At 44.3% G+C, this 25,378-nt stretch overlaps 1 protein-coding gene across 4 annotated transcripts in view; it reads right to left on the minus strand.

The window, feature by feature from the left end:
* TRAF3IP3 (TRAF3 interacting protein 3) overlaps positions 1-25,378 on the minus strand; it is a 73,786-nt gene that overhangs the window by 12,842 nt on the left and 35,566 nt on the right. For all 4 annotated transcript variants that reach the window (XM_083172812.1, XM_083172813.1, XM_083172815.1 and 1 more), the window contains exons 3-8: positions 24,134-24,257; positions 22,570-22,633; positions 19,552-19,576; positions 13,710-13,739; positions 11,965-12,060; positions 38-109 (exon numbers count right to left, since the gene is read on the minus strand). In XM_083172812.1, the coding sequence (XP_083028938.1) occupies positions 38-109; positions 11,965-12,060; positions 13,710-13,739; positions 19,552-19,576; positions 22,570-22,633; positions 24,134-24,257 (411 nt within the window). The remainder of the gene's footprint in view (positions 1-37; positions 110-11,964; positions 12,061-13,709; positions 13,740-19,551; positions 19,577-22,569; positions 22,634-24,133; positions 24,258-25,378) is intronic.

Here is a 25,378-nt window from a genome sequence, read left to right on the forward strand (position 1 = left end):
TACTGTTTGCTACCAAAATCAAGGCATATTTATTTACCTGAGTATAGAAGAACATCTGATTTTCAAGATTTGCCACTTTACACTTTAAATGGTCTTCATTCAGCTGGGCCTGCAAAACATTAAGAGAACAGGTATGTACTGTACATGTCTATAAATAAATTTCACATTAAAGAGCACCAAGGCAGTGTCTTCAATAATCCCAATCACGTTTTTAAATAAATAAATAAAATAATGGTTTTACCAATCTACTCTAGCTTAACTGAAAGACTTAGGGCAAAAGTAATCAATTGTGGCCCTCCAGCTTTGTTTAACTACCAATGTGTTGGGCATGTTCGAATGTGTAGTTCCATAACGGGCGGGGTGTGTCCCTATACCTTGTCAAAGTAATGTCTAATACCAATTTATTAATGGGGCCCATAATAGAATGCATCTCAGACAATGTTACTGAAGTGACCATGTTTATGCAGATTGTTTTTCTTTATACATTTTAGAATGTATTTTTCAATATGCATATCATGATTAACCTTAATTTAATTAATTATAATCACATTTGGAATGCTCCATGTATGTATGATTATATATATATATATATATATATATATATATATATATATATTCATATAAAAAATGTAACTTTGCTTAGAGAGGTTTTTCAGGTGTTCATGCAGATGGCAGATGAATGGGTGAATGAGCCAACAAGGATGAATGCATTCATTTTGGGCATAGTGCATTCCACAACATGCCTGTACATAGAACCAAGATGGGAATGCGAATCATTCTATGGATCTAACATTCATGAAATCCTCAATGTCAAATCATTTATTATTTTCCAAGAGAAGTCTTTGGCCTCTAACTGGTTTTAAAAAAAACAGAATATCTAGATATGTTAATACAAATATTCAGAAATTTATTGAATCTGTCTAATGGGACATTTTACACATATAACTAAAAAAGGTACTTGTTTCCTAGCACGGCGCCTAGATTTCCTACGTACGGCACCGTTGGAAAATCGCATCGCATGGGCCATTATAACGACATGCGATGCGATTTTTTAATGTCATTTTTTCTATGCTCATTGTACCCCACTATATCGCATTGCATCGCATGTCCCGCAAAATCGCATGAGATCACATGCGATTTTATAGGGTGTGCGATGCCATGACATTATTGATACAATAATATGATTGTATGTCCCCAAAATAGGTTTAACGCACCCCTCCACTATCCATGCCACCCCGAAGCGTTTTCATTCCCCCACTATCCACGTCGTCGTGAAGTTGATTCTATGTAGTGTAGCGAGCCCCGCGGACTACTTTACATGTATTCTGCGTCCGCTGCTCCACGCTGACGTGGATAGTGGGGGAATAAAAAAAGTCGGAGGACGCGTTCCGCCGCCGCTTGCCACGCTTCGGGGTGGCGTGGATAGTGGGGGGGGGGGGGGTGCGTTAAACCTATTTTGGGGACATACAATAATTTTATTGTATACCTAATGTCACCCACACCCTATAAAATCGCATTCGATTTTGCGGCAGATGCGATGCAAAGCGATGGCCCGAGGCAGAGAGAGCAGTGAATAAATTACATAGGAAAATCGCATTGCATCGCACATGCAATGCGATTTTCCTACGCAGATTAGCCCACTAAGCAAATTGCTTAGTGGGCACCGTTCTAGGAAACAAGTTCCAAAAAAATATATAAAATCAACATATAGTTCCCCTTACATCTTTACAATAAATGAAAACTGTTGACTTTTTAATCTTTACATTAGGTTTTGAAAAAGCAGGTGATCCTTCACAGATTAGGGTAGACTCGTGGGAACGGAGGCTTTTAAGAATAGTGTAAGATACCTGGAACAGTAAATGCTATTTAGCGATGCAAGAGATAAAGCCTATACTGTATACCTAATTCTGTAGAAGTTCACCAGGCTTTTCCTTCGTATGCAAAGCTGCTAAATGTTAACATTTTAAAGCTTAAAGTTATCAGTTCTCGTGCTACTCTTTTAATGGAACAGCTTCTATTTTAAACAGGTCCATTATAGCAGAAGCACATTATTATGTACAAATAAACCTATGTGTTTTTAATAGCGGTGTATAACCACTTGCCACGTGTCCTTTGGCAAGAGGTTGGAACGGTTTCGCTGGTTTAAGCCATTCTTCATCAGTGTAAAAGGGGATGCGGTCATTCGTCAGACTGCATTTAGGTCTACAGTCATTAGGTCGACCCCACTAGGTCGACTGGCAGGAAGGTCTACCTGACTTAAGGTCCACATGGGCCAAGGTCGACATGACTTAAGGTCGAATTTGCATAAAGGTCGACATGAGGAAGGTCGACTGGTCATAAGGTCGACATGGGTTTTTCACTGTTTTTTGAGCCGACATGTGCCGACAGGCGGTATTTCATGCCCTACCATCCACTAGGGCGTGGTGGGAGAATAAAATAGTGTGCCGAGCGCAGCGAGGCACCGTGCCCGAAGCATTGCGAGCGAAGCGAGCGATGCGAGGGTCCGATTCTCATTGCCAACTGTGTCCATGTCGACTGTGTCGACATTCGGATAAAAAAAACAGTGAAAAACCCATGTCGACCTTATGACCAGTCGACCTTCCTCATGTCGACCTTTATGCAAATTCGACCTAAAGTCATGTCGACCTTCCTGCCAGTCGACCTAGTGGGGTCGACCTAATGACTGTAGACCTAAATGCAGTCTGACGAATGATCCCATTCCGTGTAAAAGGTATTTGGGTCTAACTGCCACTGTATTTGTAGGTTACTTCTGTGAAGGTCCAAAACATCATTGCAAGGGGTCATAAAACCAATCCACCCCAGGTAGGTTAAGGAAACTTGCTCATCAGTAAGACAAAAACGTTATTTACAGCGGGATACCACAATTTCTTTGGAATATGACTAGGGCTGTTATTCATAGTCTATGCTGTTGTGTGAATTTGCAATCCTATCGATTATCGAATGACTGCACATGTGTACGGATCGTAGTACGCATGCGCAAGGCCAAACAGACAAAAACAGCAATGACTCTATTCAATTTGACTGACAGGAAGCCAGCATTTGGGAGGTTGCAACCTGCCATTTTCTGGGAGAGCCAGAAAAAATGCAGATGTGCCCAGGCGCTTTCAGGGAGGTTCTGGGACATCAACTTGATCAGCCTGTCTCTGTCACAGAGTTGTGGAAAGGTCAGAGTAACACACATAGGAAAACTCATTTGATGGTAATTGAGATGCAAATCGATCTGCAGATTGAGTGCAATTAGCAAACCATTCACAAGTCATTTAGGCGGTGGCTAAAGGATTGCAATCCTCTACAAATGCGCACAGTAGCAATCAGGTCTGAATTAGGCCAGAGGTCAGGTTGGCCCACATGCCATGGACTGAGTAAGGTAGTAGTAGTAGATGAACATATAAGAGGCTGCCACTGTTATACGTTTAAGGATAATCTCTAAAGCAATCTACTAATTATCTTTATCACTTGGGGAACGGCAACCTGCAGCCATTAGCGCAGCAGTAATGCCTCCGGACTGCAGCCATTAGCGCAGCAGTAATGCCTCCGGACTGCAGCCATTAGCGCAGCAGTAATGCCTCCCCTACTGTCTACTAACGTGGCCCGGACTCCGCAGATTGCTGTAATTATCGTGTGCCGACGACCTGACCCCTATGCATGACATCACATGTAAAAGAGCACAGGGAGCCAGGAGCACTAGTTACAGCGCTGCTATAGACACACTACATCACACAATATAATCAATTTGGGATCACAAACATGCTTGAAATGTACAACTATTAGAAGTAAAGACATCACCACTCTCAGGGTGGAGAACCGTCCCAATTTGCTTTATCCTAATATTATGTCTGGAGCATAGGCGAATCTAGAATTATGGTAATGGGTGGTCCCAGATCTATACATAACCGTAGGGGGACCTTTGCGCGGCATAGCCGCGCGGCAAAAAGGGGGTGTGGCCTCATGGGAAGGAGGCGTGGCATCACAAAAAGGGGTGTGGTATTACACTTTAGACCATACACAGTAATGCCCATTACACATTTTAGCAAACTCCGTAACACCCATTACACATAAAGCCACACGCCGTAATGCCAATTACACATAAGGCCACACACCATAATGCCCATTACACATTGTGCCACACATCATGATGCCCATTACATACTATATAACAAACCGTAATGCCCATTACATATTTGCCACATAAGTGCTGCTTACCTACGTGTGCATTGCTAGGGGGTTCTTGCTTGATGGCACCATAGTACCCATTACACATGATGCCGCACACCATAGTACCCATTACACATTATGCCGCACACCATAGTACCCATTACACATGATGCCGCACACCATAGTACCCATTACACATGATGCCGCGCACCATAGTACCCATTACACATGATGCTGCACACATAATGTCCCTTACACATGATGCTGCACACATAATGTCCCTTAAACATGATGCTGCACACCGTAATGCCCCTTACACATGATGCTGCACACCGTAATGCCCCTTACACATGATGCTGCACACCGTAATGCCCCTTACACATGATGCTGCACACCGTAATGCCCCTTACACATGATGCTGCACACCGTAATGCCCCTTATACATTAAGGCACACATATATGCATAATGCCCCCACATACTGCCACTTGTAGCGTCCCTTAAGCAATGTCCCAAAAAGTGCCACTTACTGTAAATTTTTATATGAGCCTTCGCTGCTGCTGCAGGGAGAGATGGAGAGCGGTGCAGCTGCTTCTATGGGGAGAGGAGCAGAGCGCAGCGCAGAGCACGCTCCCACTCCCCTCCTGGTGTCCCCTCTAGCCGAGTGGACATTTGAAATATTGTGCGCGCTGTTGTGCGTGACGTCGGGGGAGCACGCCGGGCGCCGGCACCACATGATTAAAGGGGGGGGCGGGCTGAGGTGAAAGTGGGGAGAATTGGAGCAGAAGCTGCAGGGGTGACAGTCATTGAAAGCTGGGCAGAGAGCAGGGGGCTGCCCTGCTGTATTCAGAGCACTGCAGGTCACGGCTGTTTGAAATAATACCCCTTTCACAACAGAAAATGCAGGGATTTACCTGGGAATATGGTCCCAGGATCATGCAGGGACATTTCCAGGCTGACCCCTTATACACCAGCCTAGTCCCTGCATTTTCTGGTGTGAGGGGGAGAGACAACCACTCCCCTCTCCCTACCCCCCTTTAACCAACCAGCTATATCTTCGGAACCAACTGACCCATTTACATGAGACCAGTATCATATTGAAGAACTTTTGAGTTGGCTTCGAATGATTTTGGTCCCGTGAAACTGGGCTGTTTGGTTCCAGAGAAATCTGCCCTCAAAGAACATAAACAGTCATGAAATTACATTTAAGAAATGAAAAAAAAAAACGGTTTAACCTCAATATCTCTGGAACCAATTAACTCGTATGGATCCAGCCTGGTATCAGATTGAAGGCCCAGCGATTTGGCTTCGACTGAGATCAACCTCGAGCTTCAGTGATGCAGAAGGGGGAACTGGCAGCCGTTGAACTGGGTGGGGGTCAGAATTAGCGGGTCCCATGTTATCCTATAGGGAAGCTTTGCCTGGCAGTATCTCCGGTTCCCAGGGGGCTAGAGACACGGGGCTGGGCTCGTTGGAAAGCCCCATCCCTCAGCTACAAAACGGGCTAATGGGTGGTCCTGTGCACCCCCGGACCACCCCCTAGATTCGCCTATGGTCTGGAGAGCAAGAGGAAATCAAAGCACCAGGAGGAAACGCATTAAAACATAGTGAATACATACAGAGACACCACACAGATAAAGGGATTTTTGTAAGAACTTACCGTTCGAATCCCTTTCTCTGATATGGTCCTGGTGACACAGCTTCACATTGGGATGTAGGAGGGTCCGCAGGAGCCAGGCACCTATCCTAAAGCTTTTGGAGGGTAGGCTCCTCCCCTACTGCATCCCAGATTCCTCAGTTCAATCTTTCAAAGCCACTGGAATACATTAACTCAGTACAACGCCTGCACATATTATATGCACATTTTTAAATTTAACTTTTTTTAACCAATTATAACATGAAACATCATGAACACTGGCATACTTACTGAGCGTAAGGGAGGGATCGCTGTGTCACCAGGACCATATCAGAGAAAGGGATTCGAACGGTAAGTTCTTACAAAAATCCCTTTTTCTCTTTCAATGGTCCTGGTGACACAGCTTCACATTGGGACGTTCCAGAGCCGGTCCTTTTGGGTAGGTACGCTCAGGTCTGCAGTTCTCATCACTGCTCGCCCGAATGATGCGTCCACCGATGCGAACTCATGGAACCTATCGGATTTGGCAAAAGTATGAACAGAAGACCAAGTGGCAGCCCTGCAAACCTGCTCAGCTGTTGCCCCATGTCGAACCGCCCTAGAGGTGGTGACTGATCTGGTGGTATGCGCATTAATTCTGGCTGGCCCAGGCCTACCAACTTTAGTATATGCAAACGCTATAATAGAGCGCAACCACCTAGCAACGGTCTGCTTAGAAGCAGGCCAACCATTATTATGTACATCATACAAAACAAGCAAAGTATCAGTCTTTCTGACACTTTTAACTCTGTCCACATAAATGCGCAAGGCGCGCACAACATCCAAATTCCTCAATTTGTCCCTTTTCCTTGAACCCTCTGGGGGTTGAAACAGGCAGAACTAACTCCTGATTTAGGTGAAAAGCAGAGACTACTTTTGGTAAAAATTGGGGTACTGTCCGGAGGACCGCCCTATCATCATGAAATATAAGGAAGGGAGCCTTGCCGGACAAGGCTCCCAACTCCGATACTCTTTTTGCCGACGCCACTGCCAACAAAAATACCAGTTTCCCTGTAAGGAATCTAAGGTCAGCCGACCGTAATGTTCAAAAGGTGCCTTTTGAAGGCACTCCAGAACCAGAGATAAATCCCATGGTGCTACTGGTTGCTTGTATGGAGGTTTCAATCGAGACACCCCCTGCAGGAAGTTCTGTACTTCCGTTAACAATGCAATCCTTCTTTAGAAGTAAATTGACAAGGCCGAGATCTGTACTTTGAGTGACTGAAGGCTTAAACCCGGAGGAAAAGCCAACCTGCAAAACCTCCAACAATTTTGCCAATTTAAAGCGTGATGTGTATGACTTCTGTCTTTCACACCATCGAATATAGGTCTTCCAGACCCTATAGTAATTTGCAGAAGACACTGACTTTATGGCTTTAATTATTGTGTTAATCACTGCCTCTGAGAATCCTTTATTCCTCAAAATGGCGGTTTCAACAACCAGGCCGTCAAAATTAATCGAGCTGAATCCAGATGGTTGGATGATCCTTGTTTTAGAAGGTCTGACCTCAGAGGTAGACGCCACGAGTCCACAGACAATCTCTGAAGCCTCGAGTACCAGGACCTCCTTGGCCAATCTGGGGCCACTAAAATCACTGGAATTGCCTGGGCCTGTATCCTTTTCAACACTCTCGCCAGCACTGAGACTAGCGGAAAAACATAAAGAAGATTCCCCTCCCAGGGGATAGTCATGGCATCCACTGCTTCTGCCAGTGTGTCCCTCGTCCTGGCATAAAACCTGGGCACCTGATGGTTGAATCTGGATGCCATCAGGTCCACATCCGGGGTTCCCCACTTCAAGGTAATTTGATGAAATATCTGAGGATTTAGGCTCCATTCCCCATCCTTCAGCTCCTCCCTGCTCAGAAAGTCTGCCTCTATATTCTCCACTCCTGGTATGAATATAGCTGATAAGGCTGGAACATACTGTTCCGCCCACAAGAGGATTCTGGACACCTCCCACATGGCCAGTTTGCTGCGTGTGCCTCCCTGGTGATTCAGATACGCCACAGCTGTGGCGTTGTCGGTCTGAATCCTTAAAGGGAGCCTCTGTAACCTGTCTCCCGCTAGAGAAATCACTTTCCACACAGCTCTCAGTTCCAAGATGTTGATCGGTAAGGCAGATTCCTCTGGAGTCCACAAGCCCTGCAGACGCAGGTCCAAGACTACTGCCCCCCCCAGCCCCTGAGACTGGCGTCGGTAGTGACTACCAGCCAGCTCCAGGACTGCAGTGACCGACCCCACTGAAGGGAGTCCACGTCTGTCCACCATTTCAGGGAGGCTCGAGTTTCCGAAGACAGCACTATCTGTTCGGATTTCATGGTCTGTGTGTTTCCTGACCAAACCGTCAAGATGTTCCACTGGAACACCCGAGAGTGGAACCTGGCAAACTGCCGCGTCTCGAAAGACGCCACCATCTTCCCCAGCAGCTTGAGGCACCTCCATACTGATGTGCTCCGAGAGCTGAGAATCTCCTGGACTAAGGCAACCAGATCCCTGGCCTTTGCCTCCGGTAAAAATACCCGATGTAGATGGGTAACCAGAATGACCCCCAAGAATTGGAGTCTCTGTGACGGCACCAACTGAGACTTTTGTAAGTTTAAAAACCAGCCGTGAGCCTGCAAAAAACCCGATGGCTTCTGCCAAGTGACTGTTCAACATGTCTGCTGACTCCGCTCTTAACAGCAGGTCGTCCAAATATGGGATCACCGTGATTCCCCTCAGTCGAAGCACAGCCGCCATTACAGACATTATCTTGGTGAATACCCTTGGCACTGTGGCCAGGCCGAAGGGCAACGCCTGGAATTGCAATGTGCATGGTCTCCTATCACAAACCTCAATAGAGCCTGATGTCCTGGGTGAACAAGAACATGAAGGTACGCGTCCTGGACATCCATGAACGCCAAAAATTCTCCCTGGTCCAAGCTTAACAGCACTGACCGTAGAAACTCCATTTTGCAATGGTCTACCCACAAATGGATAATTAACGACTTTAAATTGAGAATCGGTCTGAAAGACCCGTCTGGTTTGAACACCAGAAACAGAGTGGAATAAAAGCCTTTTTTCCACTCCGCTCTGGGGACCGGGATCACCACACCCTTCTCTAAAAGAGAATGAGCTGCTCCCAAGGGAGCTGTACGGAGCCGAGCCCCCTTTGGTATTGGCGTGGGAATGAATCTTCTTGGAAGAAGACCTTTGAAGGGAATTCTGTAACCCTGGGTTATAATTTCTAACACCCAAGAATCCCGGTCTAACAATGCCCATGCGTCTTTGAACAGTGTCAGATGTCCCCCCATCTTGACCACCGCCGGGCAAAACCCTTGGCAGTCATGCAGAGGGTTTGTCCTCTCCTTTTGTGTTTGGTTTCTTATGAAAGGAACCAAATTTAGACATTTGGACCTTTCCCCTGAAGGGCTGCCCTCGAAAAGACACACCTCCTCTAAGGGAGGGCCGCAAGACCGGCCTGAAAGCAGAAAACCTTGATGTCTGCTTGGCTGCAGGGACTGGCAGGAAAGTACTTTTGCCACCTGTGGCCTGCTTAGTAATCTCTTCCAGTTCAGAAGCAAATAACAGCTTTCCTTTAAAAGCTAATGCCTCTAAGGCTTTTTTAGACACATCATCTGCCTCCCAAGCCTTAAGCCAGAGAACTCTCCTGGCATTTACAGACACTGTGGAAACTCTGGCAGCCATTTTGAGAGCTTCCTCTCAGACTGCAATACATGCTCTTCAGCCGCTTTTAAGCTTCTCTGCGAGCAATAACACACAAGGGTCAGCATGTAAAATAGTGCACAAATTACTGGCCCACACGATCATGGCCTTAGAGACCCAGGCTGAAGCAATCAGAGGGCGTATGGTGTATCCCACCCCTTCAAATATTGCCTTGAGGTTACCCTCCAGCTTTTTTGTCGACGGGGTCCTTAAACGCTGCTACCCCTTGTACTGGTAGCACAGTGGCTCCACCTGTGGCTTTGATACATGTGCCACAGAAGCATCTACCACTGGGACTTTTTTCCAGCGGTCAGCATGCGCCTCAGGCATGGGGTACAGGCTTAGAAATCTTTTAGGTATCTGAAGCCTTTTATCAGGGGTTTTCCAGGCCCCTTTGCAGGGAGATATCAGTTTCTTTACGCTGTCTCATAAAAAACAACCTTTGCAGGAGTTTATCCTTCACAGACAAATTTAATGCCTGTTTAACAGCAGTAATAAAATCCTCTACCCCTGAGGCTGAGGACTCTTCAGAAACATCACCCTGATTGGTATGTCTGTGTACTCTCCTTCCTCATCAGCAGCTAATAATGGCACTGAATAAGACCTTTTAGGGGTCCCCACAGAATAACCATAAAACTTGTCCAACAAGTAGTTTAAACCTGCTGATTCCCATAGCAGTATCCTTCATGACCTGCAATAAGTCAGGATCTGTCTGGGTCCGAGGCAAAGAGCTAGAGGACTGCTGAGAGAATGGCAATGGTCTAGGGAAAGTTACCAGCCATCACTCTGCCTGTCCAGTAATGCACCAAAGCATTTTCAGACCTGCCCAGGGCATAGCCCACGCAAGTTCCGATGCACTACCCTCTGGAGTTCACTCCCCATGGGTTTCACAGCAGCGCAATAAATACATAAGCCCCCCTTATCTGCTCAGGGACAAATTTCAGTGTATAATCACTGCAAGCGCTCAATGCATTATAGGCTCCCTCCCCCAAAACCACAGACTGCTGCTCAGACCTGATGTTCTCCATTAACACAGTCACAGCATTAAATGTACATACATTATATACAGAACCAATATATTCCGTTCACTTATCTTTCTGTAGTCTTCAGAATGGGGAAAGCGATGCCCAGGAAATCCAATCACTCTGTCAGGATCTGTAAGCCAGCTCAGCTCCGCTGCAAGCGTTCTGAATGGCGCCAAAACAGAGTGAGGGAAGGGACCAAGTCCCTGCTGCTGCGGGGTCTGTGACTTCTGGCGCCAACTACCCCCAGACAGCCGCTCCCATTGTAGGATCTCCTAGTTCCAGTATCTCCCCCTCAGCTGGGGACCACTCGGAACATGCCTGTAACAACACTGCTGTCCTCTCATATCAGGAGCTCAGTGTGTAAGCTCCGCATAAAAAGGCCGCCGCCATCACGGAGCGCCTGTCCCCCATGATCCCCACCTAGCGTGAAGCCGGTTTCAGAGCGCTCCGGAGCCCAGGCAGCTTCTTAAAAGAAGCTGTAAGCGCTGCACAGGGAGGCCAGACAGCGTCTCCCATGTGCACAGTGAGCTGATAGGACGCGCTTCTGTCAGCTCCTGCTGCGCTAGCAGTGTGAGGATTCACTAATGAGAATCCTCACACTGTGCCTACCTAGCTAGTGTAAAAGTTAATAAAATAATAAAAACCCTAACTAACTCTACTCCTTCGGCTGCTCCGGCAGCCCTTTAGAATAGCACCCACTCCAGTGGGCACCTAACACGAACTGAGGAATCTGGGATGCAGTAGGGGAGGAGCCTACCCTCCAAAAGCTTTAGGATAGGTGCCTGGCTCCTGCGGACCCTCCTACATCCCAATGTGAAGCTGTGTCACCAGGACCATTGAGAGAGAAAGCACCTTGGTCGAAATGAAACCAGTGACTTTAGTCAGAAAGCCATGCTAACCACTTTGCTACGATACTGTACATTAATGGCTATGAACATTTTACACCGACTGATTGGCTAATGTGATTAGAGAATACTTGCCTACCTGACCTCTCCATGCGGGAGAAAATGCTCTGTTCCTGGACTTCCCTGGTAATTTATGATTGCCATCACCTGTGGTGAAACACCTTTACCTTGCTCTCCACAGGTGATGGCAATCATACATTACCAGGGAAGTCCAGAAACAGAGCATTTTCTCCCGCATGGAGAGGGTCAGGTAGGTAAGTATGGATTAGCGACCTCTATGAGCCGTAGGAAGCTTTGAAAATTATTATCATTGTCTGTTTGATTAAAGAGTACCACTGTACTAGTACAGTTAGTGACCATTTTGGTATTACTTTACTAAAGAGATCATTAACTCTTTTTACATTTTAGGAGTATTGCTGTTTATTTCTTCAAAATATCTATGGCAGGACTCTAAGCAAGTAGTGCAGCAAAAATCACCTTCCAGGACTTTTCTGAGGTTTGTACAAGCACACTAAGAAGCTCCTGCAAGATGCATAGCTTTTTCTTCAGTTTCCGCTCCCTCTGAAGCGCTTCCTGCAGATGAAAATAAAACCAGCATAAATTATACTAATCATTTTCCAGTAACTGCTGTGTACACTGATAAACATTGCAAAAAAAAGGTTTAAAAAAATCACCTTCAGTTATGACACACAAAAATGAAACAAGTATAGCTAGAACAATAATCATTATGTAGCTACTAAAGAATTAGCTAGTACACGCATAATGTTAAACTGCGTACAGAATTATATTTTACACATACAAAGTAATAAGAATATATATATATAGACCTGCAGTTGGTTCATTGTTGGCTTGCTGTGTTCCCATCTAGAGGAGTCCTCATTCTACATTATCTAGGACCCATATACGATTACAGACGGAACTTGATGCAGCTGTGCTTTAAATACTAAGATCCTCAAAGGATCCGACTTTTAGAAGGATATCTGCATTTTCCAAGATCCATTATTGGAATACATTTGGAACTTGATGCAGCTGTGCACTATATATTAAAGATCCTCATAGGATCCGTTTTTTTTAGAAGATTCACATACCGGGAGTGAATATTCTCACTACCCACCAACATACGGAAATTTTGCCCCTGAGGAAGTCGTATCGATGAAACGCGTTGGGTGTATTTCCATGTTTTGTATGAATTATACTACACAGATGAAAACTACATGTTTTTAATAAATGTTGTATTAAATCACTAATTGTGAATATCTTACTGGAATTTCCATTGATTCATGGTTATTGGTCATATTCTGGTGGTGGAACTTACGTTAGGGGCGCACTCTGTTTCTCTTTCTTCCATCTCTCCCACTAACAGGGGGGACTAATAGAGTTGCTGCCCCGACAGATATCAATTAGCGCATTGAAAGGGTATTTCTCTTGTTATATATATATATATATATATATATATATATATATATATATATATATATATATATATATATATATATATATATATATATATATATATATAGTCTGTGCAGGGGTCCGGCACTGTCAGCCACCTCTGGCAAACTAATCTGGCTTGGCTCGGGTGCCCGTTCATCCAGAGGAGCCCTCTGGTACATGCAAGTCAAAAATCTGAAAGAACGTCACTCCCGGCTCTTGTTAGTTGCAAATAAGATTTTATCTGTGTATGCCAACGGCGTTTCGAGCCACAGACGAGCCACAGACTCGAAACGCCGTTGGCATACACAGATAAAAATCTAATTTGCAACTAACAAGAGCCGGGAGTGACGTTCTTTCAGATTTTTGACACATATATATATATATATATATATATATATATATATATATATATATATATGGAAAGAAGGTAGTGGTCCCAATAATGCGCTTTAGAGAGCAGCACCTTTATCATACCTCGCTGTCAATAAAGGTACAGGTTGAATAGGATAGGAAAAGGAAAGAGTAGAGGTGCGCTGAGTGTACCACTCTGTGGCTTTACATACAATAAATCAATAAAATGGATAAAAACAAGTATACATTTATTGATGGTTAATCCAGCATTGCATTTTCATTTCACTGTTTCTGACTAGTGCCACATATAAATCAGATCCGCGGCACGACGCGTTTCGAAAAATTAGTTAATCGCCGGCGTCATGGCCAGATATCAAATGGAGAATATAATTCAGAACATCACATTGACATTGTAAGCAATTATCATCATTATTTACCATGAGGTATTCAGAGAGCTGGACCAACTCCTAAAAAAGAAATATGTATGTAAATGATGGCAATTACTAAGATAAATGAGAGCATCTAGCATGACTTCAACACAAACTATTTTGTGACACTAATCCCTACTAGTAAACTTTCAAAAGAGAATGATTAATGTTAATTTATTTGGCAACTTAGATGGGTATAAATGCAACATACATTGGGCCTGTATCTGAGTTAGGCGATAAAGTAAAGAACAGCAAGTAAGGGCCCGATTTAGACGCAGGGCTGATTATCGTAAGACCATGCATGCGCACGGTATGCTGTGCGCATGTGTGGGGTCCACTTGCGAAGGATCACGCGAAGGCTAGCAAGGCGAGTGACAGGACCCGGGCATTTAGGGGTGTTACGCCGGCATTTTCTGAGTGTCCCAAAATACGCAGGCGTTACCTGGCTGAAGTCAGCAGCGGCCTCCTTCTCCTTCCCTGGTCCAATCAAAAGGAGAATCATTCGATGGTGAGTGATTTTCCCCATGTGTGCACGGCTTTTACATTTGCAGCACAGGGGTGGGGGGAGGGGAGGGAGCTAGCAGGGCAGTGTTTACCTGCTCGCTGGGGTCTGCATACTCTGCCTGGATTGGGCCCTAACTGTGCACCTTGACAAACTAATGTTTGTGGGGCAGATATAACAGGTGCAGAGAGAGATGTACAAAAAACAAATTTTTAAAAAAATGCAGGGGTGGACAGGGGTATACATCCAAATACACCGTCGGCTTATGTTTTATAGACATTAATGAATGTGGATGTTCCATAGACATTAATGAATCATGGGAATTTACCTAAAACCATTTCTGCAAGCACACCTGTGAATTGAGCAAATTGAGCTAAAAATGCAATTTTTAAATAAATGTCCCTTTTAGCGACAAAATGCACAGATCAGTGACATTCTTAACCTAATTCTCTCTCTAACTACCGTCCTATCTCTCAGCTCCTATGCCTCTCCAAGCTACTCGAGAGACTTGTCTACTCTCGCCTCACACACTTCCTTAACTCTCACACCCTATTAGACCTGCTTCAGTCAGGCTTTCATTCCCAACACTCCACTGAGACAGCACTGACTAAAGTGGTGAATGATCTGGTAACTGCTAAGTCTAAAGGCCATTACTCACTACTTATTCTTCTAGATCTTTCTGCTGCATTTGACACTGTTGATCACACTCTTCTCATACAAACACTACACTCCCTGGGTCTTAATGATACAGCCCTTTCCTGGTTCTTATCTTACCTATCTGATCGCTCTTTCAGTGTTCGCTTCTCTGACTCTACCTCCTCATCAATACCACTCTCAGTTGGAGTTCCACAAGGCTCGGTCTTAGGTCCTCTGCTTTTCTCAATCTATACCTCCTCTATTGGCAACCTAATCAGCTCTTTCGGTTTTCAGTATCACTTACTGTATATGCAGATCTATCTATCAACCCCAGAGTTGTCACCAGTGGTTTTGGGCGAGTCTCTGACTGTCTCTCTGCCATCTTATCTTGGATTCTTCTCGACAACTCAAATTCAATATTTCCAAAATGGAATCACTTATAGTCCCACCAACCAAGAACAGTTACAATCCTGATATCTCCATAATTGTTGACAACTCGACAATCTACCCTACCCCACAAGCTCGTTGCCATGGGGTCATCCTCAAATATGAACAGTCCTTTCTTCCCCACATTCAATCTGTCTCCAAATCATGTTACATGCATCTAAAAAACATATCCAAAATACGACCGTATCTCACACAAAACGTTACTAAATCTCTTATCCATGCACTCATTATATCCCGCATTGATTATTGCAATAGTCTCCTAACTGGTCTTCCCAAGAACAGACTCTCGCAATTGCAATCCAGTTTAAATGCTGCTGCTAGGCTGATCTTCCTTGCAAGACGCTAATCGTCTGCTGATCCGCTCTGCCAGTCCCTCCATTGGTTGCTGGTATTTTACCGTATTCAATATAAAACACTTCTACTCGCATATAAAGCTATTAACCATACTGCACCAGTATATATCTCTCTACTTATCACAAAATATTTCTCATCTCGACAACTCCGCTCTGCACAAGATCTGCGTCTCTCTTCTGCACGGATTACCAGCTCCCATTCACTATAACAGGACTTTCATTGGGCTGCTCCCATCCAATGGAATGCCCTTCCACGCACAATAAGACTCTCCACTAGTCTCCAAACTTTGTTCCCTGAAAACTCACCTTCAGGCAAGCCTATCATATTTAGGTTCTACACGCATAACCCTCTGAGGCACTTATGTATTATATAGCTTCCTTTCTGGACTTGTAACTTGGTGGGACTGCTATACTATTACTGGTGCATGTCCTTGTGTTTCCTTTCTATATCCCTATAGATTGTAATCTTGCAGCAGGGCCCTCTTACCTGCAAGTCTGTCTGTTGTTACCCAGTTTGTTTTATCACTGTCTACAATTGTAAAGCGCAACGGAATCTGCTGCACTATATAAGAAACTGTAAATAAATAATAAATAAAATCTATGCAGTGCTTCTGTGTTAAAAATGAGCAAAAAAAAAATACTTGCTAGGGTGTCCCCTTGCTTCCCATTGATAGATCTACAGTATCTACATAGATAGTCAACAGGTCTACACCAAAAGGTGGATATAGACAAAAGGTTGACGTGCACTAGGTCAAAATTGACAAAAAGTCGACATGAAGTAGGTCGATAAAAGTCAAAAGGTCAATTTTTTCCTTATTTGGACTTTTTTCATACTTTATGAATGAGCAAAGCATGAGCAAAGCAAAGCCCCAGCCCCAAACCATGGCAAGCAGAGCAAGCCATGGGTACATATAACACTAATTTGGGGTCCATGTTAACAGATGTCAACATGGACACCAAAAATGTAAAAAACTCATGTCGCTCTTTTCATGTGTTGTCCTTTTTTATGTCATCATTTTGGTTTTAAACATAGAAACATAGAATTTGACGGCAGATAAGAACCACTTGGCCCATCTAGTCTGCCCCTATTTTAAACAGGTTACCTCAAACCATATTTGATCCTTATTTTTTTTTTAAGGATATCAATATGCCTGTCCCAAGCATGTTTAAATTGTACTACCATATTTGCGTCTACCACCTCTGATGGTAGGCTATTCCACTTATCTACTACTCTTTCTGTGAAGTAATTCTTCCTCACTTAGGGCCTTATTTTGGTTCATTCTTTCTGACAAAATCCTTCTTAGATGGGCAAAACCATGTGCACTGCAGGTGGGGCAGATGTAACATGTGCAGAGAGAATTAGATTTGGGTGGGGTTTTACTTCAAAGTGAGATCTATATTGCAGTGTAAAAATAAAGCAGTCAGTATTTTCCCTGCACAGAAACAAAATTACTCACCCAAATCTAATTCTCTCTGCACGTTACATCTGCCCCCCCTGCAGTGCACATGGTTTTGTCCATCTAAGAAGGATTTTGTCAGAAAGAGTGAACCAAAATAAGGCCCATTTCCCCTGAATCTTCCTCCCTCTAGTTTCAGTGCATGTCCTCGTGTTCTGTTGCTCCTCTTGATGTGAAGAATGTCTCCCACCTGTACCTTGTTAAAACCCTTGATATATTTGAAAGTTTCTATCATGTCCCCCTTTCCCTTCTCTGCTCTAAAGTATACATATTAAGATCTTTTAGTCTTTCCTGGTACGTTTTGTGATGTAGGCCATGCACAATTTTAGTTGCCCTTCTTTGTACAGTCTCTAATGTATTTATATCCTTCTGGAGATATGGCCTCCAGAACTGAACACAATACTCTAGGTGAGGTCGTACCAATGACCTATACAGTGGCATTATTGCTTCTTTCTTTCTACTGCTGATACCTCTCCCTATGCAACCAAGCATCTGACTTGCCTTCTTCATTGCTTTGTTACATTGCCTACCTTCTTTTAAGTCCCCTGAAATAGTGACACCTAGATCCCTCTCTTCCTCGGTAGTTTCCATTATAGTGCCATTTATACTATATTTAGTCTTTTGATTTCTGAGACCAAAGTGCATGATTTTGCATTTTTTGGCATTAAACTGTAGTTGCAATGCTCTTGACCATTCCTCTAATCTACCTAGATCCTCAATCATTTGTTTTACCCCTCCTGGTGTGTCTACCCTGTTGCATACCTTTGTGTCATCTGCAAAAAGGCACATTTTACCCTCAATTCCATTTGCAATATCACCAATAAAGATATTAAAAAAGCACCGGTCCAAGTACAGATCCCTGGGGTACTCCACTTGTAACCTTTCCCTCCTTTGACTGTACTCCGTTTACTACAACCACGCTCTTATCCATTCAACTGTCTTAGAATCCAATCCCATGCTTTCAAGTTTGACAGTCTGCGATGTGGGACAGTGTCAAAAGCTTTACTAAAGTCTAGATAAGCTACATCTACAGCCCCACCATGATCTATTACTTTAGTCACCCAGTCAAAAAAGTCAATAAGATTCGTTTGACATGATCTTCCCCCAGTAAACCCATGCTGTTTTGGATCCTGTAAATTGCTAGTTTTGTTGACCTTTTGAACATAAGGACCTATTTCAAGTCAACCTTTCGGTGTCGACATTTTCACTGTCGACCACTAGTGGTCGACCTATTGACGGTCTATATTGACAGTATAAATTTGCACCATCACCCTTCGGCATAAACCGCCCGAGGCTTTTTAACCATTGGGGGGATTGTATATGTGAGTGTGATTATGCATGTATGGTTCATAAAACTTTCACTTTCTAAGCTATGCGTGTGTTGTCTTTATTTTAATATTTATTTTACAGTGGGACTACAGATACCAGCGGGCCCTTCAATGCCCTGCAGGCTGGTAATTGTGGTTTTCCAAATACCAGAATATGGGGGAGGCTTGTTAGGACCTATAGTTCCACCTGTAAAAGACAATATTATTTTTATTTTGTACACTTAAAAGCTATGTACTTGGCACTCACCGCCCAGAAGTGTCTTAAGTAGGGGGTATCCACTCTCCCAGGAAACCCTGGCCAAGTCTGACTAGTTGGAATGGCTGCTGGGACCAATATAAATGTATCCCCAGGCTGTAGTAAAACCCCCCTGGCTATTGGAGCCCTGTGACGGCTTAGAAAATTCGGTGGAACCCTACATCTTTTCCTCCCCATATTTTTGAGACAAGGTCCAAGAACCCAGTGCTGGTTCTTTAAATACAGGGGAACCTCAAACATTTTTTTCCCTGTACTTTTAAAACCAGGACTGGCTCAAAGAGCCCGGGCTGGTTATGATTATGAGGGATACCATTTTTTCTTCTAATTTTTACCTATTTTTTCACACATTTACACAGAGAAGCACTGTACTTAATCCCCTTACACACGATGAGATATTGGCTAATGGGGGCAGTACGGATGGTGTAATGGTTAGCATTACTGCCTCACAGCGCTGAGGTCATGGGTTCAATGCCCAGATGGAGGATCGCTGACAACAACGCTGGCACTCAAAGGGTTAAGAAGAACCAAGTATTTGTTTTTTTTTTTGGGGGGGGGGGGGAGTTTGAGCAAAGAATTTCATGGCAATTTTGTCATACTATACAAAAATCAATCCAGATAGCTAGCAATGTTACTGTTTATTGTTAAAGAACTATTATTCCAATAATAAAAAGTAAAAAGCTAGCAAACCCAACACATAAACAAATACAAGTTAATTAGTGCTCCTTTTAACTTTCCACTGTACCTATGAAACATATACTATTCCTTTATGTTCATATAAATAATATAGAAATGATGCATTTACTTATCCAATTGTAAAGCGCAACAGAATATGCTGCGCTATATAAGAAACTGTAAATAATACATTTACTTACGCCATTCATAACAGCTGTGGCACAACTGTAAAACAAATATAAGAATTACCTCACTTCATAAAACTGGAAATAGATAGAAAGATTGTAACTAGTGAGAGCCAATCAATAGATTAAAGAAACTGCAGTACAGGTCTGGTCTCCCTTATTCGTGTATTCCAAAAACTGAAATAATCCGAAAACCGTGGTTTTTCAGAATATTTCGGGTTTTTTTTTGTTATTTTACCCCCCCAGCCCCTTTTTTCATACTTACCTTGTCCCCAGATGTCCACAGTGGCCTCCGTGATCCTCTTTAGCGGCACCTCCGGTCCCAGGGGTGCATTGCGCGTAGGCAACGTCACCGGCGCGCAATGCACCCCTGGGACTGGAGATGCCGCTGAAGAGTATCCTGAAGGCTGCCGTGGATGTTGGGGGACCATCTGGGAACCACCAGGGGATCAGGTAAGTATGAAAAAAAAAAATATTCCAATATCCGAAAGAAAACCTTATCCAAAATGGTCGTAGTCCCAAGCATTTCGGATAAGGGATACTCAACCTGTATTACAGTCCTAAAAATGCAGATGTTTTAATGTACTGCATGTTACATAAAGGCACTAACACTCTCCATTGCATCTCAGTAAAATACTAAAGTAGTCTATGTACTAATGGGGCCTACGGATTCAGTATGAAATCCCGGCGGTCGGGATCCCGGCGTTCAAAATACCGACGCTGGATTCCCGACCGCTGAAATCCCGACAAGGGGGGGGGACGTGGATCGCCCCCCCCCCCCCCTTGCGGGCTCGCTGCGCTCGCCACGCAGCGGGCCCGTTGCCTCGCTACGCTCGGCACGCTAATTTATTCTCCCTCCAGGGGTGTCGTGGACACCCACGGAGGGAGAAAGTGTCGGGATTTCGGCGGTCAGGATTCCAACGTCGGGATTCTGAACGCCGGGATCCCGACCGCTGGGATTTAAACTGCATCCCGGGGCCTACACATTTTTTCCTAGTTTTTCCTATTTACTAAGCAATCTGACTAGATCGCTTAGAAATTAAAGTACAAATCGCTGTGTTGAAATAAATCACTTTATAAATGTAAAAATATATGAAGAAACAAACATTTATATTTTATACAGGCTGATTAGCTAGTTTGTATTCTTATTTTAATCATTGTTTATATATACAGCTATATAAGGTTTATGTATAAAATATTAATATTTATGTTATATCAATGTTTCTTCATATTTTTATGAATTTATAAAGTGATTAATTTCAAACCATAGAGTGTCCTGCTGTGTCTTTGTGATCAGCGTGTGGTATTCCACGATTATATACCAATTCATAAGCGCAGTGTTAAACCCCCTTTTGTTTCCCAACGTTTCTTTAGCGCTGTGGCAGGCTCTTTCTACACGTGCAGCAGCTGGACTGTTATGTGAAATCCCAATACTGATATTAATAAATTACTTTTGCACAGCGCCTGAGTCTTAGGAGTGTGTTACACCCTTAGGGTTTCACCACTCTCTAGTTTTCTTACAAATCGCTAAGTGTGTAAGGCCCCCAGTGATGGCCATGTACACTCCCGCACGTTGCTAATGCCGGACTAGATGTATACTGAATGCAGTATAAATCTAGTCATCCTCCGTGTTTTCTAGTGTTCATTCTAGCACCCGCCATCTTTGAAACCCCATGCAGTTCCTATTCCCTGCCTGGGGTGTCGCTGTCTGCTGTAGTGTTTCTAGCACAGTGTAGTCTGTATATCAGCACCGATATGCAAACCAGACCTGTGCTAAAACACCTCAGCAGACAGTGACACCCCAGGCAGGGAACATGAACTGCATGGGTTTTCAAAGATGGCGGGTGCTAGAATGAACACTATTTTCTATATTGAGAACACGGGCAGTAACAGATTGCTCAGTACACACACGCTGGTGCATCACTGTGTGCTGAGCGATCTGAGCTTAACTAGCTCACTCAACACACTGCAACCGTCACACCATGCGTAGGCCCCTTACGCCTTAAGGTGCCCATACACAGTGCGATGAACTCCGTGCTTTTAGTACTAGATTGCATAACTTTTTGTACTAAAAACAATGCAATCTAGTACTAAAAGCAAGGGCTGAACAGACACGCATCACATCGCTCTACCCTGTCACACCGTGTACAGGCACCTTAAGGGCGGGATGTATTAAGCTAAAAATGCGGTAACACTATGCACGATAACGGTAACAATATTATCCTACATAACATTTAGGGCGAGATGTACTAAAGGGAAAATGCGGTAAAACCCCCGTTTTACCGCATTTTCCTATGTACTAAAACCCGTTCGCCACGTCACCGCAGGGCAGGGTATCGCCACCTTTGGGTGGCGATACCCTATAGAAGCCTATGGGCTTCTTTTCGCCACCCGCCGCGTCGCCGCAACCCCGCCGCCTCGCCGACCCCCCCTCTCCCCCCTCCCTTGGGCTTACCTTCTTGCTGGTCCTCCTGGACCCCGGAAGGTAAGCCCTTCCTCCCCCTAGCAACGCAGCCGGACGTCCTTCCGGCTGCAGGGGGAGGAGGAAGCGCCGGGGACAGCTTGCTTAGCTGTCCCCGGCGTGAAAGCAGCAAAAGCCGGCTGGGAGGTGACGGAGCCCCCCCGCAGACCACAGTACAGGTATCGCGGGGGGGCTCCGTCACCGCATCGCGATGCCAGCCGCATATGTTAGTACATATGCGGCGGCATCGCGGCGGGGGGGGGGCGCGAAGGGCGGCGATGTATTTTAATACATCCCGCCCATAGTGTGTACCCTCTATATCATTAACACTGCGCCCTCCCACAGGTCATTAACAATCCCCCCTGTCTCTGAACATTCCATCAAATGTGACTGTATGGTCAGAGACTACATGTTCAACATTGGGATCAGATGACATCACTGAACGATATAATTAACAATATCATTCAATGTTTTAGCGCTGGATCTTTTGTCCGGCTGCACAGCCAATATTGATAATGAATTGTATAGTGTCTACCCAGCTTTAATCTACCACAGCATTGAACCTTACTCACTCAGTTTGCTGGCTAGTGTCTCTCTTCAGACTGATCACTGGTTCTTCCTTGACTGTTTGAACACCTGTAAATAAATATATATAATAATTTTCTGCAATTATTAAATATCATTACAGTGTTTTCTGGGTAATGGGAGCTATTCAAGGTCAAGGTGATTGATTATCAACAGATAATTCTGCAAAACAAAAAACACAGTCTTTCCTGATTGTAAGGTGATTGACAGGAAGCTAGTGTTTTAAGATCACTTAGAAAACAGAATCGCTTAAGCGGTGTATGCTGAGCGACCATATTGCCAGTGATTTGTTTGTGCTGCAGCGATAAATCGCCAGGTGCACGTGTTCAGCCTCCTAATGGTCGCAAGCTCCTGCGATCAGCTGTTTCCCTCTGCAGCTTCCCCGGCAGAGTCTCCTCTTCATCAGCGACCATCTCTGGAGGTCGTGTGCCAGGTGGTGCGCCCACATGCACTGTGGGCAACAGGCACCGCTGGTGCAAAAAGAATCTGTAAATCTCCAAACATTGCGCAAAAAAAGAAGCCTTTTTGTGCCCCTATGGTTCAACAAAGAGGGTGTTGCCACTCAGCCATTTACATAGACTAGATACAAACAATGAAACACAAGGACAATCATAGGCTCTGAATTTTTCTCTGACAGATGACTGTGGGGTATATTTATTTCTAGCTATAATTTCTTATTCAAAAGGATAGATCATCCCACCGGATATGATTTTTTAAAATATATATTCTAGAAAGGTAGAAACGGGCACTTGATAGTGCATGAACTGTTTCAAAGCAGAATTTATTTCAACAATTGGCAGACAGGCAGAGGTATAAATGAACATGCCATGAGCGGTTCTCATTCACCGCGGTCAAACAGCATGAGATGCGGTGCAGAGCACCTTACTATGAACTTTATTGGGGAAAAGGGAAGGGTTGGTGACCGGTGCACAAGAGGTAAAAATATTTCAATTAATTAAAGAGAAGCCAGTTCAACTCCGTCCTCCAAAGCACAGTGGTGGTGTGAGAGATCTCGATGCTAGGCCACAACCCTACGTGTTTCGTATCAACTTCGTCAGAGGGCTGGCCTAGCGTCGGTCAGTCACCTCCTTATACCCATATATGGTACCCCAAAAAATGGTACCCCATATATGGTACCCTCCTCTAGCATCCTTAAAAACAGTCTGCTGTATGAAGGCAGACATTTTGTGAATGTCACTTTTCAATAGCAGCAGGAGCCAGGAGAGCCGGGACGGGACCACAGACAAGACCGGCGGCGGACGCGGGAGGGAGAAGGCAGGGGGGGGGCGCAAATATAATAGTTACGCCACTGTTGTCATTTATTTACCCAGCACCTATGATTGTCCCTGTGTTTCATTGTTTGTGTCAAGGTACCACTGGCACACACCTAGTTACGGACCACAAAATGATTGTGTCTAATCATACTAATTCTAATGAGATCCTTTTTTAAATAGACATCAAAAGAGAGTGCATGAGTATAACGCAACATAAAACCTAAAAATATATAGCAGTTAAAGAAAAACTGAACCATCATAAGGACAGTAATCTTACCTCTGTCTCTCTTGGGTGCATCATTCTTGTTAGTTCTAGCATGTAATATCTCTGCATAGATGTCTGTTTTTGCATTTCTACAGTCAAATGGATAGGTCTTGGAGCGATTATGATTCCAAGATAACTGCAAAGTTGCAAAAAACAAATAAGAAAAAAAAAGTTTTTTTGAACATACAGTATAACAGTATATCTTGTGGTCCTTACGTGATCAACACACCTGAACATTCCCACATCTCTGCATCCTCCACAGTAGGAGCCCTCAGCGAAGGTTGCTCATGATGGTTTTGGTACAGGTTACAAACAATGTTACAATCATACAGAATTAATATATTATACCCCTTTCATATCCCAAATGCTGGGCCGCAGCCAGGATTTGGACACGGTCCATCCTGGGAGAGACCTGCCATTTTCTATGTTTAGGCCCCACAGCGGCACTGACATCAGAAATGGGACGGGGAAAAGGCAGCACTTTGCTGGACCAGAGTTATTTGTGCGATGTGAAAGGGGTATAAAATAATCCCATTTTCACTGGTAAAATCAAATAAGGCCTAGGTGCCTCTCCATAATGCCTTTGCTCCAGATGGCACTCAATTAAAAAAAAAGATGTTTCCATCTCTGTTCAGGTGGGATGCAGTCAAAATCCAGACAGGGTCAAAATCCCGATGGGTCATAAAAATGGGTGGGTGGGATGCAGTCAAAATCCCAACGGTCAAAATCCCGACATTAAAAATCCCGACATGGACAAAATCCTGACATTTAAAATCCCGACTGGTGAACAGTCAACATGACTTTCCGTCGACAGGACACGAGGTCGACATGTTTTTTTTCACAGTTTGTTTGACCCGACATGTGCCGACAGGCGGTATTTCATGCCCTACCATCCACTAGGGCAGGGCTGGGCAACACCGGCCCTCCAGATGTTAGTGAACTACACATCCCAGGATGCTTTGCATTAGTTTTGCTATGTGGCCATGCTGAAACTGATGCAAGGCATGCTGGGATGTGTATTTCATCAACATCTGGAGGGCCGGTGTTGCCCAGCCCTGCACTAGGGCGTGGTGGGAGAATAAAATAATATGCAGACCGCACCGACTCAACGTGCCCAAAGCATTGCAAGCGAAGTGAGCGATGCGGTTCACTTCCAACTGTGTCCATGTCGACATTCGGGTAAAAAAAACAGTGAAAAAACCCATGTCATGTTGACTGTTTCACCTGTACATTCTATATGTCAGTATTTTGACCATG

Source organism: Crinia signifera, chromosome 2, assembly GCF_055691185.1.
Source record: "Crinia signifera chromosome 2, ASM5569118v1, whole genome shotgun sequence".
Classification (NCBI taxonomy): Eukaryota; Metazoa; Chordata; class Amphibia; order Anura; family Myobatrachidae; genus Crinia; species Crinia signifera.